The sequence below is a fragment of the Balaenoptera borealis genome (genome assembly GCF_965194805.1).
Source record: "Balaenoptera borealis genome assembly, chromosome: 10".
Taxonomy (NCBI): Eukaryota; Metazoa; Chordata; class Mammalia; order Artiodactyla; family Balaenopteridae; genus Balaenoptera; species Balaenoptera borealis.
The window spans coordinates 73,914,031-73,938,108 of record NC_138874.1 but is presented as its reverse complement, the minus strand read 5'-3'; the positions used below and the strand labels follow the sequence as shown (position 1 = coordinate 73,938,108).

At 35.3% G+C, this 24,078-nt stretch overlaps 1 protein-coding gene across 8 annotated transcripts in view; it reads right to left on the bottom strand.

Annotated features, from left to right (window-relative positions):
* IPMK (inositol polyphosphate multikinase) overlaps nucleotides 1-24,078 on the bottom strand; it is a 41,316-nt gene that overhangs the window by 15,265 nt on the left and 1,973 nt on the right. For 2 of the 8 annotated variants that reach the window (XM_082339562.1, XM_082339559.1), the window contains exons 2-4: nucleotides 15,706-15,800; nucleotides 10,476-10,572; nucleotides 2,695-2,867 (exon numbers count right to left, since the gene is read on the bottom strand). In XM_082339562.1, coding sequence (XP_082195688.1) covers nucleotides 2,695-2,867; nucleotides 10,476-10,572; nucleotides 15,706-15,800 — 365 coding nt within the window. Of the gene's footprint in view, nucleotides 1-2,694; nucleotides 2,868-10,475; nucleotides 10,573-15,705; nucleotides 15,801-17,027; nucleotides 21,808-21,830; nucleotides 21,906-24,078 lie in introns of those variants that run through there. The other 6 variants (XM_082339564.1, XM_082339560.1, XM_082339563.1 and 3 more) reach the window with 5 other exon arrangements.

Below are 24,078 nucleotides of genomic sequence, written 5' to 3'. Positions count from 1 at the left end.
TTAAAAAATATAAACGGAGGAACCTCATTTGTCTGGGGAAATAACACAGGAGAGCAAAATCATATCTTAAAGGCAATGGAAACCCACTGAAGAGTTTTTAAGCTGGGGAATGTCACAATTAGATACACATTTTGCAATGTTTGGAGAACAGACTGGAAGAGAGCAAAACTGAAATTGAGAGTTCAGTAAATTGAGAGTTCAGTAAATTTCAGCAAAACTGAAATTGAGAGTTCACTAGTCTAGAGAGGAATAATTTTGACAATGGGACTCAGGTGCTCGGGAATTAAGATCAACAGGATTGATGGATGGATCTGAGAGGTGATGGTACTATGAGGTTTCTCCCTCGTAAAACTGGATGTATGGTGATGCCATTTACTGAGACAGAGAATAACAGGTTTGCTGCTACTATTGTGGTTGATATTTTGCAAGACAGATCTATGTCAGTTTTTTACATATTAGTCCTAGATGTCTTTAAGTTATCCGAGTAAAATGTCTAATAGGCTGTTAGCTATATAGATTAGGAGATCAAAGAAAAACCAGAAGCTGAAAATATATGTTTGGGAGTTATCAGTGTAAGTGAAACTGAACCAATGAGAACAAAGGATGCTACCTAGGAAGAAATAAAAAAGAGAGGGAGGCAGTAAAATGGAACTAAGCGGAATACCTCAATATTTAAAGAACAAACAGAAAGAAATGAGCTGGCAAAGAAGACTGCCAAGTGGTCTTAGGAAAAAAACAAGAGAGAGTGTAGTGTTATGGACACAAAAAGGAATGTTTCAAGGAGGACCTAGTCAGTGTTGAAGGCTGCTTTTCAAAGTAAAGTAAGATGAGTAATGAAAAATGCCATTTGGATTTAGTGACATGGAGACGTCATTAGGGACCTTCATGAGACACCAATCTAGTGGCATGATGTAGCCAAAGTCAGACTGGAATGGGCTGAAGAATACTGAGTGGGAAGTAAGGCAACAGAAACAAATATAACTAGTTTGGGTGCAAAGTGGAAACAATTTAAACCCATTGCTGGAGAGCAGAACAGGATAAAGATGGGTTCTGATTTTTTTTTTGAGCGTGATTTGAACATATTTAAAACAAAAGGAAAAAAGAGTAAAGAGAGACAGAAGTTGAAGATATAAAAAGGACAAGAGAGAATCAACAGTATTAGGCTCCTGAAGAGGTGGGAGACAATGAGATCCAGAGGACACAGGGAAGGGCTGTCCTTAGTAAGATGGAAAATTCTTCAACGTGACAGGAAGCAATAAGGAGGAAATGAAAGCACTTGCAGGTTAGGTATGTACATCTGTTAGCAGGAAATTAAAGGAAATCCTGTGTGATGGCTTATTTTTTCTGAAGCAGAAGGCAAAGTTATCTGCTAAAAGAGAAGGAAAGCAGGAGGGTGAGAGATTTGAAAACAGTGAAGGTTTAAATAAATAACTGCCCAGTCAGATTCCTTTGAGATGTTTATTCCTTGTTTGTTTTACCATTATTCCACTACCCTTTTCCCCTTTACTATATACCCACATTTAGAGTTTTCTAAAATGAAATAACTGTGTCAATAATTTCTTTGGTTTTATTTACAGACTACCAAATTCAACTGTGCTGTTTTAACTATCACAGTAACAATTCATTTATAATGCTTCCTATTAACTCTCCTGTTTAAAACTCAAAAGGAAGACTGTATATCATCTTACATGATGAATTTCAAAATGACCCATTATGTTTTTATAGAAGCAATAATTTATCATATATACAAACTTTACCTCCAGACATCTAGACATACCATTTATTTAGAGGATTTTATTCCACATTCTTAACTGTGGCATATTGTTTGCGAAGATGGCCTCAACATCCTTGTGCACACTGCCATTTGTATTTTGACTCCCCTATTCCCACCATCAAAAGTGGGGTCTTCTTCTCCCTATCAATATGGACTGGCCCTGTGATGTACTTTGACCTATAAAACTCCATAGAAATGACAGAAAGTGACTTCCAAACCTAGATTTTAACAGCTCTTGTAGCTCTCACTCTTGCCTTCCTGGAATGTAGCACATGAAGAAGCTCCACTTAGCCTTCTGGAAGATGAGGAACCTCATGGGAAAAGGCTCAGCCAACAGTTAGTATCAATTTGTAGACATAAGAGTGAGGTCATTTAGACCACCAAGCCCCAGCTGAGCCATCAGATGAGTGCAGCCACAAGAGGGAACCTGGATGAGATCAGAAGAACTGACCACCTGAGCCCAACTCAAATTGCCAATCCAGAGAAACATGAGCAAAGAAAACAATAGCTTTAAATCACAGTCTGAAACAATATCCTAATTTTTAATTTCACTCTTCTGTTTTAAATATACAGAAAAATTACTGAATATATAAACTTAGCACTTTTCTCGTGGGAAAATCATAAATAATATCACATTCACTTATCATGTTATTTATTTTGCACCTAAACTTAAGACTTCTTTAATACAAAATTATCAGAGTCAGAGCCTTGAGGTTTAGCTATTCATTTACTTATTAATCATGTACTGTATATCAGAATAATTCCTGACACTGCCCACATACCAGTGAACAGAAGAGGTAAAAATCTCTGCCCACACTGGGGAGTTATGGATAACCTAATTCCAAAATATATGTAACATAATTTTCAAGGGAAGAATATGTAACAAGAAACGTGTGTATTACACTAAAAATCACTCTTACCCTCATGCCAAGCACCAAGAACCCAATCTCTTCCATTAATGGGTACTTGCTGACCTGTTGCTGAATCTTCTCAGATGAAGCAAAAGGATCATAGCTTTTCCGCCCTATCTTTACATCCATTATACAGGGCTTATTAAATTTATGGGTCACATCTTCCAGTTTTAGGTATAAATCTGTTATTAAAGAAAAACCCTAATTAGTAATAGGAAAACATATTACTACTCAAGGAAAAACAAAAATGAGGAAATCTTAAAACTGAGAAAAAAGTTAAAACAAGTCCAGAGTCAACAATTATTATTACTCCACCTGAAGAGAGAGAAAAAAAAAAAAAAAAAAGACTGACCAACAAATTTACAACAGGTATAAATGTCACAGGGAAACTCTTGCAGGAGATGGAATAAATAATATTCAACCATAAACAAAAGGTATGAATTAGATATAAGGCTTCCAAGGACATTAAAAAGGCAATGAGATTATTTTAAAAGTTGTCCCAGAATACATTCTCCTTTTGAATATAGTTTATATCATATATGCCTCAGCAGATATCAGTATTTTAATAATTTTTAAGTCTTCATTTAAAATTAGTAATAGGAATAAATCCTTCCCACAGAGGACACAACAGGTATAGGTTAAGAAAGGTAAATCAATCCAAATGATGGTCACTGCCAAATATACATTCTAGTGTTACTAGTCCCAAAGGAAAAACAAATATCTTGCTTTTTAGAACACAAGAAATCCTCAAAAGTTCATTTGTAAATAACTTTGGCATCCTGTATACATCTTTCCTCAGAAAACTATTATAAATGGAGATTCAAGTAAAAAAATAAACATCCCAGTTATCACACACGGTAGCTGACCTTATAGTTTTAGCTTGAATAAGAGTCCAGGTGCACTGAGGGAAAGAAGTAAGGAAAGAAATTCTTCCCCCACTTCCTGGGTGAATGAATCTTCCCAAATAAAGTTCTGAATGAGATCGTAATTTTCAGTTACGAATGTAATAGGAAGCACTTCTCGTAAAAACTTTTCCTCACAGACAGAAGTGATTATATTTTCTTTTTATCAAAGTAACAAGGTTTTACTTCTTTAAAGTAAATAAAATATAAGTAAATAAATTTATTTTTTAAAATTTTATCTCTTAGTGAAAGGAAAATGGCGAGAGGGAGGATTATAACCTTGTAGAACTAGGTGAAGTCAAGTGACAAAAAAGGAACTGCAGCCTAAGAGACCAGCACTGGCAGAAACAAGAAGGAGCATGCCACATTTTAAGAAAGTTTCTAACAAATGGACATCTTCAACAGGATAAGAGAAAGTAAAAGGTCTGGACACACACATGAACCTGCCGACAGTGAAAGGTAATGAGACAAGTAGGAATATCCTGATCAAGAAACTGGAACCAACCCATTTCTGTGCTTTAAAAGATAACCACAGGGGCGGACGAGAAGAGAAAGGAGGTAGCACAGGACAGGCCCCTTCAGATTCTCTCTTCCCAATTTCAGCTACCTTGAGCAAAACAGAAGGAAACCAATCCATCCTCTCCCTAAAGTTGTATAAAAATTTCAGTAACTAGGCTTATATTTCAAGTATCAGAAAAGACTAATTAGATCCTAATACAGTAAATCATTAGCATTCACAAATTTATCATCATTAATTTCCATAACTCAAGAAACCCTAAAAGCCTTACTGAGGTGAGACTATGTATGGGAGTATAAAGATAGTGTGTAAACCTAGCTATCACAGCATCTATAGTTCAGTGTAGGGTTATTATTTTCTACTTGCCAATTTGGTAGTGATTAAAAACAAAAAATAACCTGTTTGTTGTAATAAGATAGAAACGTCAGAAGCTAGAGTAGAGACTTTGCAAACTGCATATAAAATCCCCATTTTTTCCTTCTCTTGCAAAGGAGAAAAATACAAATGCAAACTTTCTTTATAGTGGGAATACAATAAATGTTTGCTGAAAGAATCAATGTTTGCCCTTCTCATTCTTACTGCCCAGGGGAACTTTGGGTTTGGCCTTCCTCATCCTGTAATAAGTTGAGCCATTCCTTCAGTAAACAGGCTTAAGTATCATCGATTTTATTTGACATTTATTTTGACTAGGCAAATGTTTGTCACTATCTTACTTTCGGGTTCTTGATATGTTTTATATGATTGGAATTACCAAATAACTGCTAAATTATTGATTATTAGTGTTAAGTTAATAATCCTTAAATTAAGGCCTACTGAGAGTTGGTTTAGTGTATTCTTTCAGTTCTCTGGCCTTGATTTTTTTTAAGTGAAAAGATTTTGAAATTCTCATTTCTCTTTCTCTCTAAGTTATTAAAAAAAAAAAACAAAACCTGCTTTAGAGATGTAGAGTTTTAAAAACAGAATATGATGTTATATATCTAGCAGCTTGCCACAACTGCTTTTGAATAAAATAGGTAAATAGGAAAATGAGGCATGATCTGAGCAATGAGATCTAAGCTGATTTTTTTTTTACAGGTTATTATCACTAGAAATTAATCTGAATACTAATTCCCTCTGAAAAAATGCTATTAGCAAATTATTTCAGTAGAAGACAGTTCAACTCAAAGTAGGTCAATCTCAAGACTTAATAACTTAAATGACCAAAGGCATTTTACAACAGGGGAGCCTCATTTATAAGGCAATGCTACAGACTGGATAACAAAGGACACTTTTTCAGCTAAGCCCCTCTGGGTATAGTGGAACAATATTTTTCAATCTTTAGGTATGCAGAAAATATGTTCTAAAACTCCACTGCCAAAATCTGATGAACTAAGAATAAGATAATGTTCTATCTGGAATAGTTTAGGTTCATTGTAACCAAGGTCAAAGAAATAAATTAAACTATATTAATATGATGTTTGGAAAATAATTATGACTATTTGATATGATGTAACTTGTAAGTAAAGACAGATTTTTGAATATTAAAAACTGAAGAGAGCTGATTTTTTCATATATACACATATATATGCATGTGTGTATAAATCATAAAGATAGCAAAATAACTACATTTACTTTTTTAAATTCTTAAAAGCTCTATTTAGGACAAGATTCTGATGAAGCCAGTCTGTCAGAGGTCTAAGGACTGGCATATGTGAACCTTGGAGCTAAAAGATATTCTATTAAGCTTAGTCTTGGTATTTGTATAATAAATAATAGGACATCTATTTTTCATAAATACATGGATCTCATTACAAGCGGTCACACTGACTAGAAGTATAGTTTAGTTTAACGGGCTGTGGCCATAAGGGATATATCTGTTATTTACATATTAATTTATGGAAAATATATATAGAATTTCCATAGTTCCTTAATTTTTTGAGGTAAAAATCATGAAAATAACTACCAGGTATTCTAAAATACACCACTTCATGCTGTTATAAGCAGACTATTAAGTAAGACTTCTCAGTGGCTATACCAATGGCATAGTTAACATGCTCAAAATATTTATATATTTCATGCTGTTGATGATAGTATGTATAAGATTACACAAGGTTACTATAAATGAAAAAGTTTTTCTATTTTAAATATATTTTCTATTTAAATATATACAATTAAATATAATTATCTTAAATATTAATATAAATTAAATACTTACATTGTTTTCTAATACATTAAGCATAAAAAAAATTCTACTGACGGAATATAGTCCTGACACTCTAAGAAAAAAAGAGGCAGAAAATTCCCCAGTATCAAAGGAGAAAAAAATAAAAACATTTGAAATACTGTGGAAAAATTGAAAGACCTACAAAAAACTAAACAGTCAAGATGAGATAACTAGTTCTTTTAAAGGAAAGACAAGGGTGAAGACATTTAGAGAGTTGAAGGAAGACTTATTCAGATCCCCTTAATGAATATTATTGATTGTATAAATCATTAGAATATGGGTTCCAAGTTTCATCACATTCTTCCCCACCATATCTAGGTACTGGCTACCATCTTCATTTCTGAACCTCCCAAAAAGGAGAAAAGGCCTGGTGGTGAATCCCTGCCCATCTATGAAGCCAAATTTCTGTTTTTCACATCAATCTTCAGCTATTTCTAACAGTAACAGAAGCTGAAAGTAAAAGGAATTATAAATAGAAGAGACCAAAAAAAAAAAAAAAAAAATAGAAGAGACCTTGAGCCTCCAAATGTGGGATAAAGGGAACAGCTAATTTCAGTCCATGCTTCCTGAAACTTGACTAGTAGCTAGATCCAGAAACCTACCAATCAATGAGACTGGAGATTACATTTGAGAACTCTCAATTTGCTCAAACCTACTTGAAGATACACTTTTCCATTCCTCCAAATAACTAACAATAAAAGGCTTTTGATAGTACTTGTACTAGGTATCTATGTACTTACACACAAGTAAAATGAGATTTAATATGTATAAATAGCTCCAAATCTTCAAATGTAATTACTAACAAATGTTTTACCTTAAAAAACAAAAAGAAAACAAAACCCACTGGTCATGTTCTAAGGTTTGCTAATGGTGATGACTGTATAACTCTATAACAAAAAACTACTGAATTGTACACTTTAAATGGGTGAGTTTTATGGTACATAAATTATATCTCAATAAAACTGCCGTACAAAATTTAAAAGGAAAAACACCCTATTGGTCAGCACATCCTTATGCTTCTCTTAAGTGACAATAATTTGCTGAGCAAACTGGCAGTACTTTCCACATTTTACAACTTTGGATTATAAGAATTATACAAAGCTGTATAAAACTCTACCTTGAGCACATAAGAAAAGATGCTCAAATAAAAAGAGGGAAAAAAAAGTCAAGAAATAAATTATGTCATTAATTTAATACTATGTAAAGTTCAGTAATACAAACCAGTTTTCTACTAAAATTTAAGAAAATATTTGTTTTCATGATCCCGTGGGCTAAAAGATGTCAAAAAGTTTCCTATCTTATATTTATTTCATTTACAATCAAAATGATAAAAACAGAAAGATGATTCCATGAACTCTCTAGCAAAATCAAAGCTGAACAATCTGTATGGTGCAACAGTTTTATCTAACTCCTTCCAGAGCTAAAAAACTGGAAAGGGGACTTCCCTAGTGGTGTAGTGGTTAAGAATCTGCCTGCCAATGCAGGGGACACGGGTTCGAGCCCTGGGCTGGGAAGATTCCACATGCCATGGAGCAAATAAGCCTGTACACCACAACTACTGAGCCTGCACTCTAGAGCCCTAAAGCCACAACTACTGAAGCCTGCACGCCTAGAGCCCGTGCTCTGCAACAAGAGAAGCCACCACAATGAGAAGCCCGCGCGCCACAACAAAGAGTAGCCCCCGCTCGCCGCAACTAGAGAAAGACCACGCACAGCAACAAAGACCCCATGCAGCTAAAAGTAACTAAATTTAAAAAAAAAAAAAAAAAAATTGGAAAGGACGGGAGTTCCCTGGTGGTCCAGTGGTTAGAACTCGGCGCTTTCACTGCTATGGCCCGGGTTCAATCTCTGGTCGGGGAACTCCCCCAAGCCACGAGGCACAGCCAAAAAAAACTGTTTGTTTGTTTGTTTGTTTGTTTTTATTTTTAAAAATAAATTAAAATATATTTTTTTAATTGGAAAGGAATGGGAAATTCCCTGAGACAATTGTTGGTATTACAGGACCACTCTAAATATGTATACTTCTATTGACATTTTCTCCTCTCTTTTCTCATTTTCCTCACCTCATCTTTTCATCTCAGTAGCACCAATATCTCCATTTATATTAAAATAAGAGTATTAGAGTTTACAAAGCATTCTCACATAACGTGATCTTCACAACTCTATGTGATATTATTTTCCATTTATAGAAGAAAAGTGGAGCTCAAAAGGTTAATGAGTTAGCAAAGTTCACAAAATTTGGAAATAACTAATGTAGAAGCCAAGTCTTCTGACTTCAAAGTTACTGCTCTACAATACATTAGCAGAGATGTCCCTCAAGATTATTTGGTATTGAAGACCAAAAAGGCTGTTGATTGCTAGTAAGTCTTTGATTTTTAAATCACGTGCCAGTAATCCTAAACTATAAAATGTTACTTTCAATTAAAATATTTCTTCTCTTACCCAAATTCTTTCAGTATACTCTACTTTTCCGAATAATGATGCTGTTTGGTCAGTTATTCTACCCCTTATTTTTTTTTTTTTTTTTTTGGTTTGGCTGCACTGCACAGCATGTGGTTCCCCAACCAGAGACTGAACCCGTGCCTCCTGCAGTGGAAGCGGGGAAACCTAACCACTGGACCGCCAGGGAATTCCCTCTACCCCTTCTAAATAATTTTTTAAACTGAGCATTTAACTATCCCGAGGCTAGATTAGATAAGGGAAAGGAAGGGAAGGGGAAAGAAAGAGGCAGGGAGGGAGAAAAGGAAACGAAAGGGAAAGAAGGGGAGATGGGCGGGGAGAGGAGAAGAGGGGAGGAGAGCAAAGCAAAGCTCACCCACCTGCCATACAACTGAAATACAGAAGAATCCTAAATACCCTGGGGAACCAGTGATTTACTATTATCAGAGGATACTCACAGGGAGATACCACGATTCCCTACTAATGAAACTTCGCAAAAGCAGTGAATGAGTAGAAGGGAGACAAAGAATCGAGGAAAAGCACAAGCTGAAACTGTTCAGAGAAGGAGAGAAGGAGCCCCCTTCTCTTCCTGTTCTCAAAATGTGGTTCAAGCACTATCTATATCAAAAAAACTTGAAGCTTTTATTTAACAAGCATATCACTAAACTCCAACACAGATCTGCATAATCAAAATGTCTGGGAATTGAGCCTATTAATTTGCATTTTAATAAGCCTATGGGTTATTCTTAAACTCAGTCAAGTTTGAAACTCTTCCCTCATTCATGAATCTTCTTCAATCGTTAGCAGTCATGCTACCAGTTTAACTGAATTCTGTCTGCTGTCAAAGGCCTTGATGTGGCAAATACTGCTTCAAGTATTAACTAATATTAAGAAAGAAATGCTATGCCCTTACATAGATCATTTTGTCCTCTAACTATGAAACTTACCAGTATTTTTTAAAAGACTGCTATTTAAAGCATGCAGGTGGGGGATGAAGGAGTGAGACAGAAGATAGGGAGGAAGGTACACAAAGAAAATATTTTTCTTGATTTTCTTTTTTTCAAAATGGGAAAAGAGATTGCTCAATATGTTCAGAAGGGGCTTCCCTGGTGGCGCAGCCGTTAAGAATCTGCCTGCCAATGCAGGGGACACGGGTTCGAGCCCTGGTACGGGAAGATCCCACATGCCACGGAGCAACTAAGCCCATGCACCACAACTACTGAGTCTGCGCTCTAGAGCCCGCGAGCCACAACTACTGAAGCCCGTAGGCCTAGAGCCCGTGCTCCGCAACAAGAGAAGCCACCACAATGAGAAGCCTGTGCACTGCAACGAAGAGTAGCCCCCGCTCGCCGCAACTAGAGAAAGCCCGCGTGCAGCAACAAAGACCCAATGCAGCCAAAAATAAAATAAATAAATAAATAAATAAATAAATTTATAAAAAAAAAAAAAGTTCGGAAAAAAGAACATCTGTAAATTAATACAGTATTAAATACTAGTATATATATTTTCATTCAATTATAAGAGATTGGTCATTAATTTGTATATGCTATCTAAGAAACTGGTTACGAACAGCAAAAATATTAATAAGTTTTCTTTAATGAGGAAGAGAAAGAGTAGTAAGAAAAACGGATATATTGTTTTTATATACTAGGCTTAATCTTATTTAAGCCTTTTAAAAAGCAACTCTCATGAATTAAGGCTAAAAGATGGATTTTAAAGAAAAGATTACCATTTGGTGCAGTGGGAGGTGACCAGATACCGTAATATTTTGGCAAATATTTTCGTAGCTCTAAAAGAACACCATCAGTACAATCAGCAGCATAAACCTGAAACAAAGAGAAACATAATATTTTCATGTTAGTTTCTTATAATGCTTTATTTATAATTGCCCCATACATTTCTCAAATAACACACTACTGTTGAATCATAATTTATCTGGTATGAGTTTTAACTGTAAGTAAATCTGGGGAAAAAAAAAAGATTACTATCTGTCTTCAATGAAAAACCATGTACTGTTTAGAGCACATTCTTCTTGGTTATGTAATTCTAGCCTTTCACTGTCCTTGAACTATTTTACAACAAAGTAAGTTGTAGATAACTCTTAGCAAATACAAAAGAATTCTTGCCCATATACATGAAAATAAATTCTGGCCAGAGGAGGGTCAAATGACTTCCCTCCAACCCCCCTGAAAGGGGAGAGTTTACAGTGTTCCTATGTACACTCATTTCACCTTCCCTTTATGCCAAATAAATTTGTGCTTCTTTGAGTTCTCTTTTGAGCCAGTTTTAAATCTGCCTTATTCCCTCATTAAATGATGAGTTTAACAAAATCTTTACCATGTATTTATTTTATATCTGTAAGGAAATTGTGATTTTACCTCAAAAAAAAAGTATCGTTTAACTCAATGCAAGTCTAACTATTATTGCTCATTTAATTCTTTGATTTATAACCAGTAATAATTCTAGAAAAGACTAGAAATATCCAGATATCCTGGAACTAGATTCTTAACTTTTTTCCTAGAAAAGGAGAGAAAATATTTTTGTTTTAAAAACAACTTGTAAGACATCTTATCCCATTAACTCTTGCCAAATAAGGTCTACCTAATTATCCAAAACCACTTAAGTTTACTCATGTAAAATGCTCATGAAATCTCAGTATCAGAATTCTATGTGTCACACCACATTTATGTCAAGTAGTTACATACAACATAATTCTACAGAATAAACTCAAGTATGACAGAAACTCACCAAATATCCACATGATACATTGTATTTCCCAGGTTCCCCTATTGAAATATGAGCAGAAGTGATATTAGTCACTTCTGGGCCAAGGTAATTAAAAGCAGGGTGTACCTTACCATCCCTCTGTTCCTGGCACAATGACAGTGAGGGCACAGAGTGTTCATGATGACCTAACAACAAGATGGAGGAACCAAGTATATCTCTATGTACTTACCTAAAGAAGTCTATGATATATATATAAGTGAAAAGATAAAAACTGGAAGAGTAGAAAGGTAAACTTTCTCTTCTTACTTTAAATATTTTTTTAAAGTAGTAAGACTGGTATTTACTGCAATATGCCAAGCAAGATTAACCTAAAAAGCTTTCTACCTAGAAATGTAGGATAAAATATAACAAATATTTTCTTAAACGCATAACTGAGCTCCCAAGGTTAAAAAGGAAATTCATAGGGATCCAAAATAAAGAGGAAACCCAAAGTGCTAAGCTGAGCAGTGATGTTGGGCTCACAGAAGTCCACTCTGAAGACTTGAACCAAAGGATAGCTGAACTTAAGGACTAGTCATAGATGAGGATAGAGCTACTATACTGAAACAAGGAGAGTAAATAAAGAATGTTTTGGTCAAGCTGATAGAGAAAAAGAGAAAAACAGCAAATAAACAATATCAGGAATTAAAAGGGAGTCATAACTAAACTAGCATAGCATTTTAAAAAATACTACGAAGAACTCTGCCAGGTGGGTAATTATATAAAACTATAATCTGTATTTTACTATCACATTAACAAAGAAAAAATCAAGACATTTAAGAAACTGAATCATTAGTTTAAAAATACATCCCTTGGGGAAGGGTAAGCTGGGACTAAGTGAGAAAGTAGCACTGACATATATGCACTACCAGATGTAAAGTAGATCGAAGCAGCAGCATCGCACAGGGAGATCAGCTAGGTGCTTTGTGACCACCTAGAGGGGTGGGATAGGGAGGGTGGGAGGGAGATGCAAGAGGGAGGGGATACAGGGATATATGTATACATATAGCTGATTCACTTTGTTATACAGCAGAAACTAACTCAATATTGTAAAGCAACTATACTCCAATAAAGATGTTTTAAAAAAAAGAAATATATATATATATATATACACACACACACACACACACACACACACACACACACACACACACACACATCCCTTCCAAGGAAAGAATGAGAGAAAAAAAGATGGATGGAAAGGAGGAAAGGAAGAAAAAGAGACAACAGGCCACTCTGATGAATTCTTAGGTTAAGTTTTATCAAGCCTTTAAGGAACAAAATCCTTATCTGATACAAATTCTTCCACAAAATAGAGAAAGAAATGCTTCTCAACTCATTTTATGATGCTAAAAGAAACTTGGTATCAAAACCAGACAAGGACAATATGTGAAGAAATAATAGTCCAATCTCACTTATGAGTATAGCTGGAAAAAAAATCTTAAATAAAACACTAGCAAACAAAATCCAGTAACACATATTATTAAAAAACAAATTAAAAAAGACATGTCCAAGTAGGTTTTATTTCAAAAATGAAAGGTAGTGTAATGTTAGAAATCTATTATGGCATTTACCACGTTAACAGATTAAAAGAGGAAACTCATATGACCTTTTCAATAGATACAGAAAGGCAGCTGAAAAATATTCAATACCCATTCGTATTTTGAATTGTTTCTTGAAATAAAAATAGGAAGGATGTTATGTATCTTCTTCTCCTTCTCCAAGAAGCTCATATGAATCGACTGCATCAGGGAGGGTTCCTTGCCCTCTTGCCATTGTCTCTTCCTGGTACAAGAGACTAGAGGGTAGGAGAAGACTTGAGGTCAGCTTATTTACTTCTCTAGTTCCCTCCTTATCAGTTCAAGTCCTCTCATAAAGTTACCTTCCCTGAGTTCCAGTAACCACTCCCTCTCCTTGCCAATTAGGCCCAGGGATGGTATGGCATTATCTCTTGCAGGTGGCCTTAAACTCTGACTACAGTCCTTTTATTAAACTGACAGAGTGCACCATTTGTTCCTTGACAGAATCTTGACTCACAAAGAAAGCAATTTCCTTAACCTGGGGAGAAGCACCTCTCAAAAACTTAGATTGAAAGTCATACTTTAAAGGGGAAATGTTAGAAGCAGTTCTACTAAATGAGAGGAAGATGCCCCCACCATTGCTTCAATTAGGCACTGAACTAAAGTCCCTGACTGCAAGGGATGCGGGTTTGATCCCTGGTCGGGGAACTAAGATCCCACATGCCTCGCAGGGTGGGCAAAAAAAAAAAAAAGGATTCAGCAATATTACTATATATAAGAACACTATACAAATATCTATTTCATTCTTGTGTATTAGCAATCATTGGAAAACTTAATTCAAAAAAATACTATTTACAATAGAAACAAAAAATAAGGTACCTAGAATAAATCCAACAAATTATGTGCAAGACTTTTACAGAGTAAATATAAAATACTTTCCTCAAAAAAGAAGCAGTGTTAGCAGTTAAAAGCATATTCTAGAGATAAGACTGCCTATGTTAAAATCCAGGGGCCGTGATTAACTGTTTGAATGATCTTGGTCAAATTATTTAAACTAATTATGCCTTAGTATAAAATGAAGATAAGAATAGTACCTAACTCACAGGTTGTTGTTAAATGAGCTAATGGTGATAAAGCATTATAGCAGTACTTGTTTTTTGTTTTGGTTTGCATCGTTTTTTTACTTGCACTAAATTTAAGAGCTAAAGTTATAAAATTCTTAGAAGAAAATATAAGCATAAACCTTCATGACCTTAAATATGACACAAAGTCTATGCTTCGAAGGACACTAACAAGAAAGTGAAAAGACAACCCAAAGAACAGGAGAAAATATTTACAAATCACATATCTGATACAGGATTTATATCTAAAATATGGAAAAAAGGTAAAGACAACCCAATGAAAAAATGAGCAAAAGATCTAACTAGACGTTACTCCAGAGAAGATACACACATGGCCAGTAAGTACATGAAAAGATGTTCAACATCATTAGCCATTAGGGAAATGAAAATCAAAACAAACCACAATAAGATTAACACTTCACACTCACTTGAATGCCCATTAAAAAAAACAAAAAACAAAAAACTAACAAGTGTTGGTGAGGATATGGAGTAACTGGAACCCTCATACATCAGTGGTGAAAATGTAAAATAGTGCAGCCACTTTGGGAAACACTTCCGACAGTTCCTCAAGTAGTTAAGTGTAGAATTACTATATGACCCAGCAATTCCACTCCTGGGTATATATCTAAAAGAACTGGAAACAGGTACTCGAACAAATACTTATACATAAATGTTCATAAAAGCACTATCTATGAAAGCCAAAAGATGGAAACAATCCAAATGTCCTTCAATGGGTAAATAGATAAACAAAATGTGGTATGTAAGTATAATGGAGTATTATTACTGAGCCATAAAAAGGAACAGAGTACTAATGCATACCACAAACCTGAAAAACATGCTCAACAAAAGAGGCCAGACACAAAAAGTCATATATTGTGAAACTCTAATTATACGAAATACCCTGAATAGGTAAGTCCATAGAAAGCAGATTGGTGGTTGGCAGGGATTGGGGGGAGGGAGGAAGAGGGCATCATGGCTTAATGGGTACAGGGTTTTCTTTCATGTGATAAAAATGTTCTGTAACTGATAGAAGTGGCAGTTGCAAAACACTGTGAATGTTCTGAAAAGTACTCCTAGCACACCACTGTAAAGCAATTATACTCCAATAAAGATGTTAAATAAATAAATAAGTTTAACAAAAAGTACTCCTAGTAATATGGTTAATTAGATGTTAAGTGCCCCCCTTCACCCCTACCCTCCTTTGGAGTTGCACAGTACACATTAGCACATTCAAGGCTCTAAGAAATCCTGTAGTAAAAAAACACTTATTTAAACTCAGCATTTCTGAGAAATACAGTCTCTCAGCTAAGCATTTTTCAAAATGTAGGTCACAACCCATCAATTGAAATCAATTTAGTAGATCAAATCTTTAAAAAATGAAGTAGAATAGAAAATACTAGAATGCATCGGTAAAGATAAGCATTGTATTTCTTGAAGCTTTTGTTTCAGTCACATACACAGTATACTAAGACATGCCGTCAAATGTATTTTTTACTGAGTCATCACCAGAAGACTATGAAAAACACTCTGAATACAACAAAACAAATCTTACCTCACTTACCATATTATAGAATTCCAGCTCTCTTGGACCCCTTGGAGGTGGCTGCAACTGTTTCAGAACTGTGCCATCTGGATGTTGCAGTATACCTACAGAACAGAAGTCACATATTTTAAAATGGTTTAAATAATAATGTATCTTGCATCATAGATTTGTTCCTAAAGTTACAGATAAACCACTTTCATAAATTTAAGGGATTCCTTATACTTATTTCAGAAATTTTAACATTCAACCAACATATTTCAGTGCTTATTATATGCAAAGCACCAGGACACAAATTCTAAACAGCTTGGTTTTATTGTCTCCAACCAATGTTTCCCTTGTAGCCGCCTCAGACTTTCTAATAAATAGAACACATGTAAATTTTTACAGAAATTCTTCAGTAATAGACTTTCCAGGAGATGTTAATTTATAGTTAAATAAGAAGCAAGTTAAAAGCAGTAGCATAAATTGATCCCCCTTTTATTAAGCAAACAAAAAAATGTTAACAATGGTTCTATATGAATTTCCTACTTTGTAGTTTTTTTGTTTCTCTCATCTGTTATAAGAAAGCAACTAAAATTTTTTTCTGATTCAGATGCACTGTGTACAGCTGTACAGATAGCATGAGGGCACCTAGGCAATGGGAAAAGTGGGGGCTGAAATCAGGGGCCAAGCCTGGAGCAGGAAAGGGTAACTTTTTATAATATGTCCACTCAAAGGGAAACACTTTTTCTAAAGTCATCATATATATATACTAGCACTGCCCCTGTCACTATGCCATGAAGATTCACTCCCAAGTTTATATGTTAAAATCTTAAATTTTCAGATATTGAGATTTCATAAAATCACACTAGTTAGAACACAACATAGCTCAAATAAATCTATTTACAATTTTCGTAAAATACGCCACTTAAGTTTCTATTTCTTTTGGCAATGCCAGGAATTTTTAATCATGACAAAAATGCAGAGTTTCATCAACAGAGGCAGAAAGTACCAACTTAAGAGAAACACTAATCAAGTTTATTTGTTTTAAGTCCTAGTTATAGACTAGAAGGAAGGTAAACATTAATTCATATGGATAAGATTGGTTGGTAGGGGTTTTTGGGACTTCAAGGAGCAGTCTAATATAGCTAAAAGTTACTAAAGAGAAATTCTATTCCCAAAGGCTGGGATGTAGAACAAGAAAGGCCTTCACTCCCACGGTAATAGACATTTTCAATAGGCTAATGAAGAATGGTAGATGTAAAAACTCCTTGATGAACTGAACTGTGGTTGGGGGTTGGGGGGGGAATGGAGCATTCATAAGTGAGAAGAGAACCATGAAGCTTCCCTACCTTGGGGCAGACACCTCATCTAGAGACAGGTGAACCTGCCATTAGACAAATATTTTAGCAGGCAAGCAGAAATCAGCCAGACTGTAGACAACAGTGGGGGGTAGCAGGATGGATTAGAGACAATAGTCCTAACACAAAAATAGATTGCTTGGTCCAGCAATTCTCCCACACTACTCACTCTGCAAAACACCCCCTCCAAGTTTTCAGAGAAAGCAGACATGGAGTAGAAGATAGTAATACCAGACATTCTCCCAGTGAATGAATTCCAGGATCTAAAAGTAAACCAATAGTACCTTATACTGCAGCCAAATACCTCACAGCCAAAAAACAGTCATGATAAGAAAGGAAGCATCTTGGAAGGCTGAACGAATACCAGATGAACTGAATCTAAGACTGCAGCCCACACCAGCTCAATTAAATTCAAGGGGGAATATGATTTATCAGCCCCTCACCCTAAACAGAGGGAAGGGCTTATACTCTATGTGGAGCAAAACAAAACAAAAACAAAACAAAAAATAGTACACTTCAGGGGACTTCCCTGGTGGTCTAGTGGTAAAGAATCCACCTTCCAATGCAGGGGATGCGGGTTCGATCCCTGGTCAGGGAACTAAGATCCCACATGCCGTGGGGCAACTAAGCCCTCGAGCCACAACTACAGAGCCCCCGTGCTCTGGAGCCCGCGTGCCACAACTAGAGAGAGAAAACCCACACGCCACAAGTAGAAAGAAACCCTCCCGCCACAATGAAGATCCCGTGTGCCGCAACTAAGACCAGACACAGCCAAAAATAAAGATAAATAATAATAACCTTTAAAAAATAATAATAAATAAATAAATATTCCAAAATGAGTAAATATACTGATGTCTGGGGAGACAGTTCTCTGTGAGAAAAAAGGGAGATATGAATACAGAACAGGGGGAGGTAAAGAACCCTGTGATATTAGATTTTAATTATAGGTATGAATATGAACTCTATTTTTTAAGAATATGAAATTATTTATTTCTTAATCTAGTCTGCTGAAAGGACAAACAGCAACCACACTAAAGGAGCAATGAATACACCTGTTGCCCAGATCTTGGTTTTTAAATACCATTTACCCCCAAAGGAACTAGGTTCTTGAGGAAAATAGTGGTTCATTCTAGGACTGGGACAGGGAAAGTACAAGATGAACATGGGACATCTTTTTATGCCACAACGTGAGAAAATGCTTTAAAAGAAAATATGGAAATGTTAAAAAGGCACAGGAGGGACTTCCCTGGTGATTCAGTGGGTAAGACAGCCAAAATAAATAAATAAATAACTATTAAAAAAAAAAAAAAAAAAAAGGCACAGGAGCCAGCTTGAAGAAGCTCCCACTGCCGAAGTCTGGGACAACTGAGCATCAAAATAAGTAGCAACAATAATGGATAAGACCCATTCACTGAAGTTTGAAAAATCCATTACTCCATCCTACTAATTAAAGAGAGAGAGAGACAGAGACAGAGACAGAGAGGAGGGAAATCTATATTCCTTATAGAAGAATGCCAAAAAAAAAAAAAAATAGCGACTTCCCTGGCAGTCCAGTGGTTAAGACTCTGCGCTTCCACTGCAGGGGGCACAGGTTTGATCCCTCGTCCTGGAACTAAGATCCTGCCTGCCATGATGTGCGGCCAAAAAAAAAAAAAAAGAAGAATGACAACTAACAAATGTAGCAGGAATAAGAGAGTTAGAACATTACCATTTTCCAACTAACAGTAATTACTGAGTTGGTCAAATACCATCAATGGGTGCTTACAACATTTGATGAAAACTTTGATGAGAAACGTGATATTTTAACAGTCTTAAAATATTCCTCTCAAATTATTTACTTACAATAGGAAAAATAAAACTTCACAGTGGAAAAATCTGGCAGATATCATTTAATCAGGTGATCAGTTATTGGGTTGGCCAAAAGGTTCGTTCGGTTTTTTCCGTAAGCTGGCTCTAGTAGCACTTAGTTGTCTTTAACTTCATTTGAAACAATTTTGTTAGATTATATTGTGACAGCTGTCATATCAGCGTAGACTAAAAATAAACTTATCAAAATTGGTGAAATTTTGTGTAGCCATTTTAATAGTGAAGATGGAAGAAAAAAAGCAACATTTTTGGCATATTATGCTTTATTATTCCAAGAAAGGTAAAAACGCAACTGAAATGCAAAAAAAGATTTGTGCAGTGTATGGAGAAGGTTCTGTCACTGACCAAACGTGCCAAAAGTGGTTTGCAAAGTTTCGCGCTGGCGATTTCTCACTGGACGATGCTCCACGGTCAGGTAGACCAGTTGAAATTGATAGTGATTAATCAAATCGAGACATTAATTGAGAACAATCGACGTTATACCACGTGGTAGATAGCCGACATACTCAAAATATACAAATCAAGCGTTGAAAATCATTTGCACCAGCTTGGTTATGTTAATCGCTTTGATGTTTGGATTCCACATAAATTAAGCGAAAAAAACCTTCTTTCCACATGCGATTCTCTACTTAAACATAACGAAAATGTTCCGTTTTTAAAACAAATTGTTACGGGTGATGAAACATGGATACTGTACAATAATGTGTAACTGAAGAGACTGTGGGGCAAGCGAAATGAAGCACCACCAACCACACCAAAGGCTGGTCTTCATCCAAAGAAGGTGATGTGTATATGGTGGGATTGGAAGGGAGTCCTCTATTATGAGCTCTTTCCGGAAAACCAAACGATTAATCACAAGAAGTACTGCTCCCAATTAGACCAACTGAAAGCAGCACTCGACGAAAAGCATCTGGAATTAGTCAACAGAAAACACATAATCTTCCATCAGGATAATGCAAAACCGCATGTTTCTTTGATGACCAGGCAAAAACTGTTACCGCTTGGCTGGGAAGTTCTGATTCATCTGCCATATTCACCAGAAATTGCACCTTTGGATTTCCATTTATTTCGGTCTTTACAAAATTCTCTTAATGGGAAAAATTTCAATTCCCTGGAAGACTGTAAAAGGCACCTGGAACGGTTCTTTGCTCAAAAAGATAAAAAGTTTTGGGAAGGTGGAATTATGAAGTTGCCTGAAAAATGGCAGAAGGTTATTAGAAGAAAATGGTGAATACAATGTTCAATTAAGTTCTTGGTGAAAATGAAAAATGTGTCTTTTGCTTTTCCTTAAAAACCAAAGGAACTTTTTGGCCATCCCAATATATCACCAGTAATGCAACTGACATCCTGTGCTTTATGATATGATGCTTCAAGAAAACAATATAATTCATAAGTATTCTTACCAAAAATGCATTCATCTGATTCTAAGCATGAGGAAATAATTAGACAAACTTAAAGAATATTCTAAAAAGCCAAATGCCTATACTCTTCAAATATTTCATAGTTATGAAACATAAAGAAAAAATTTAAAAACTGCTCCATATGACAGGCAACTAAAGGCTCATAATAACTAAATGCAATGTATATAGCCTTAGAAGGGGAAAAACTGTTATAAAGAATATTAGGGGAAAATTGCTATAAAGAATACTATAGGAATAATGGCAAAAGCCAAATGGAAATATTCTGGAATTGATAATTTTACCATGGTTAGGTAAGAAAATATTCTTATTTTGAGAAGATACACAATTATTTAGAGGAAAGGGGTCATGATGCCTGCAATTTTTTAAAAATGGTTCTGTAAAATCATTACCATATGCAGAGAGTAATAAAGCAAATGTGGCAAAACATTAATAAAGGTAAATCTAGATGAATGGTAATATATTCATTCATTCATTCATTCATTCAGTTCATTGTACTATACTTGCAACTTTTCTAAGTTTGAAATGTTCCCACACACACAAATTCTTTAAAAAGGAAGCATGATTTACAGTAGCATCAAATACCTAGAGAAAATCTAGTGTCAGACCTTTACACTGAAAACTATGTCTAAGAGAATTAAAGAAGGCCTAAATAAATGGAGAGATAGACCATATTCAAATACTGGAAGACTCAGGATTATAAGGAAATCAAATCTCACCAAAGCAATCTATAGATTAAAAGCAGACACAAAATCTTATCAGGTTTCTTGGGGAAAATGGCTAGTTGATTTAAAATCTATACAGAAATGCAAAGGGCCAGAAATAGTCAAGATAATCTTGAAAAAAAAAGTGGGATGTTTATTCTACCATACATCAAGACTTATTATACAGCAGCTTAAATTAAGACAATGAGGTATTATTGCTAGGATAAACAAATCAGTGAAACAAAAGTCCAAAAGGAAATGCAGGAAATTGAAATAACTGGGGTATATGCACAATACAGTACAAATGAGCTGTAAGAAACAATGAGGAAGCACTCTATGAACTGATAATACTGATTTCTAGGAGATATTGTTAAGTTTAAAAAGCAACGTCCAAAACAGTATATATAGCATACCACTTTTTGTGTCAGAAAGAAGGGAAAATGAGAAAACTTACAGAGATCTGCTTATTTCTGCAACAAGAAACTCAGAAAGGATAAATCAGAAAACAATGAAATTGGTTACCTACAAGGGATGCTGAGAAATGGGATGGAGTGATAGGGAATAGAGTGACACTTCTGATATACCTTTTTGTAAAGTTTTGACTTTTGGAAGCTTAGTAATTTTATAACCATTCAAAAATATTGATATATCACTGAAGGAAGGGAACTGAATTTAAACAGAAACAAATGAATCCAACTGTATTTCAAATGAATAATATTACCATTGACAAGAGGGGGGTAAAAATAACCACACACACCAAAAAAATCCTAATCCAAATAACTTTTGAAGAGTTTCCAACCACATACCTTCAGTAAAAGGGAATCTCATCTTGCACTCTTTATTCTAGGTTTGTTTTCTAGAGTAGTATGGGTATAGAAATCCTGAAGATAATAGGATTAAGAAAAAAAAATTAATATTGCTGGGAGCCAGGTTCTCACTGAGGCAAACGGGAAACATTTAGAATCAGGAAAAGGAAAACAACTCTGTGGAGTTGGAATGAAACTGGAAGTATCAGTATGTACTTATGATTTCTAAAATATTTATACATACTTTTTAGTTATGTGTATTGAAAAGACCTGGAAGCAATAACACCCTAGTGGCAATGAGCAAACCTGCACCCAGATCTTGGTTTCTAAATACCATTTCCCACTAAAAATGAACCAGGGCTCCTTAGAGAAAATGGCTGGTTCCAGAGCTGGGAAGGGAAGGCACGAGATAAGGCAAAAATAACTTGTGACAGAAAGGAAGGAAGTGCTCCCAATTGGCCAAATCTAGGACAATTGGGACAGCAAAATAAACAAGCTCTATAATGGGTTATGACACTTTATAAAATAAGAATCCACGACTCCAAAGTGATCATAAAAAAGAACACATATGCATAGTAGTAATGGAGGGCTATTTCTTTTTTTTTTTCCTTTTCTTACAAAGTCAACTATACTTCAATAAATAAAATATTGACTATATTCCCTGTGTTGTACATAACATCCTTGTAACTTATTTTATACCTCATAGTTTGTAGTTTGTACCTCTTAATCCCCTTCACCTATTTTGCTCCTCCCACTGCCCCTCCCCTCTAGTAACCATTAGTTTGTTCTCTGTATCTGTGAGTGGAAGGCTTTTTTTTTTTCTTCCTCTCTGAGGGCTATTTCTTACAACAGAATGCTGACTGTTAAAATAGAGGGAGTGGTAGAATTGGAAAAATCACAATTTTTCAACTATCAGAGTAAAGGCTGCTTCAGGCAAGAATCATCAATAGATGTCTAATCTAGGGGTAAAGTATGAGGATCCCAATATCTGCATGACCTTAAATCATCTCTCCGTAGACAGCTTATTATTGCAAGGTGGAAAATATTAACTATGTAGTAGAGAAGCCAGACCACACTTGGACCAGATGATCAAGTTAATATCACTAATAATGGGCAGATAGACACTGTGGACTTTAGACGTGATACCCTAAGAAGGACACACTTTTATAATGTTCCAGCCAGAAATGTATCACCTGAATCTCATCATAAGAACCCATCAGAAATCCAAATTAAACAATATTTTATAAAATAACTAGCCTGTACTCTTCAAAATTGATATCATAAAAAAAAAAAAAAACACAAAGAAAGGCTGAGAAACTTACAAATTAAAGAATTCCAAGAGACATGACAACTAAATGCAACAAATGATCCTGGACTAGTTCCTATGCCAAAAAAACCAAATATGATAAAAGACATTATTGGAAGAGTTGACAAAATCAGAATATGGACTACAGATTAAAGCATTGTATCACGGTTAAATTTTCCATATTTGATAAATGCGCTGTGGTTATAGAAATACACACTAAAGTACATTCTTAGGAAATACTCGCTGAGGTATTACTGTGTAAAGGGGCATGATATATACAACCTACTCTCAAATAGTTCAGAAAAAAACAAATTACGTATGTATCAATATATAGAGAGAGCTAACTTCAAGGAACAAGTTAACTAACAATTTAATGGGTAGAAAGGCACGCAACTGACACATCATTAACCCCTAATTTTGAAAAAGAGAAAAGGAGTAGGTAAAGATCAAAGTAGTGGGAAATGTTGTTCTTTCGGAAATAACATACATTCAATCTCATCCATTTTCAAAAATCCTTGTTTGAGTGGTTTTCTACAAGCACAATACACGGTGGGGAAAAAAACAGTGCTCTGAAGCAGGACCCTTGGTTTCCAGATTCTACACACAGTAGCTTTGTGACTTTAGGCTTGTCACTTAACCAGCCTTGGCTTCAGTTACCTCGCCTAAAAATGTCAGTATTATCTTACCAGCCTAAACCGGAATCATCTTATCAGCACAAACCAAATTGTCCTCAATAGTTTCCAGGTCCAAGATCCGCATTACTCACATACGCCTCCATCTGATTCCCCAAGTAATCATGGCCTAGGAACCAGTGTAAGCCAGGTGAATTCCAGTTTCTAAACCGAACTTTTACATCACCAAGAGAATAAAAAGGCCCTGGATTGTGCTTTAAACGCCGTGACTCAAAAAATGTACTACACAGACCATGACACAATCTTATAA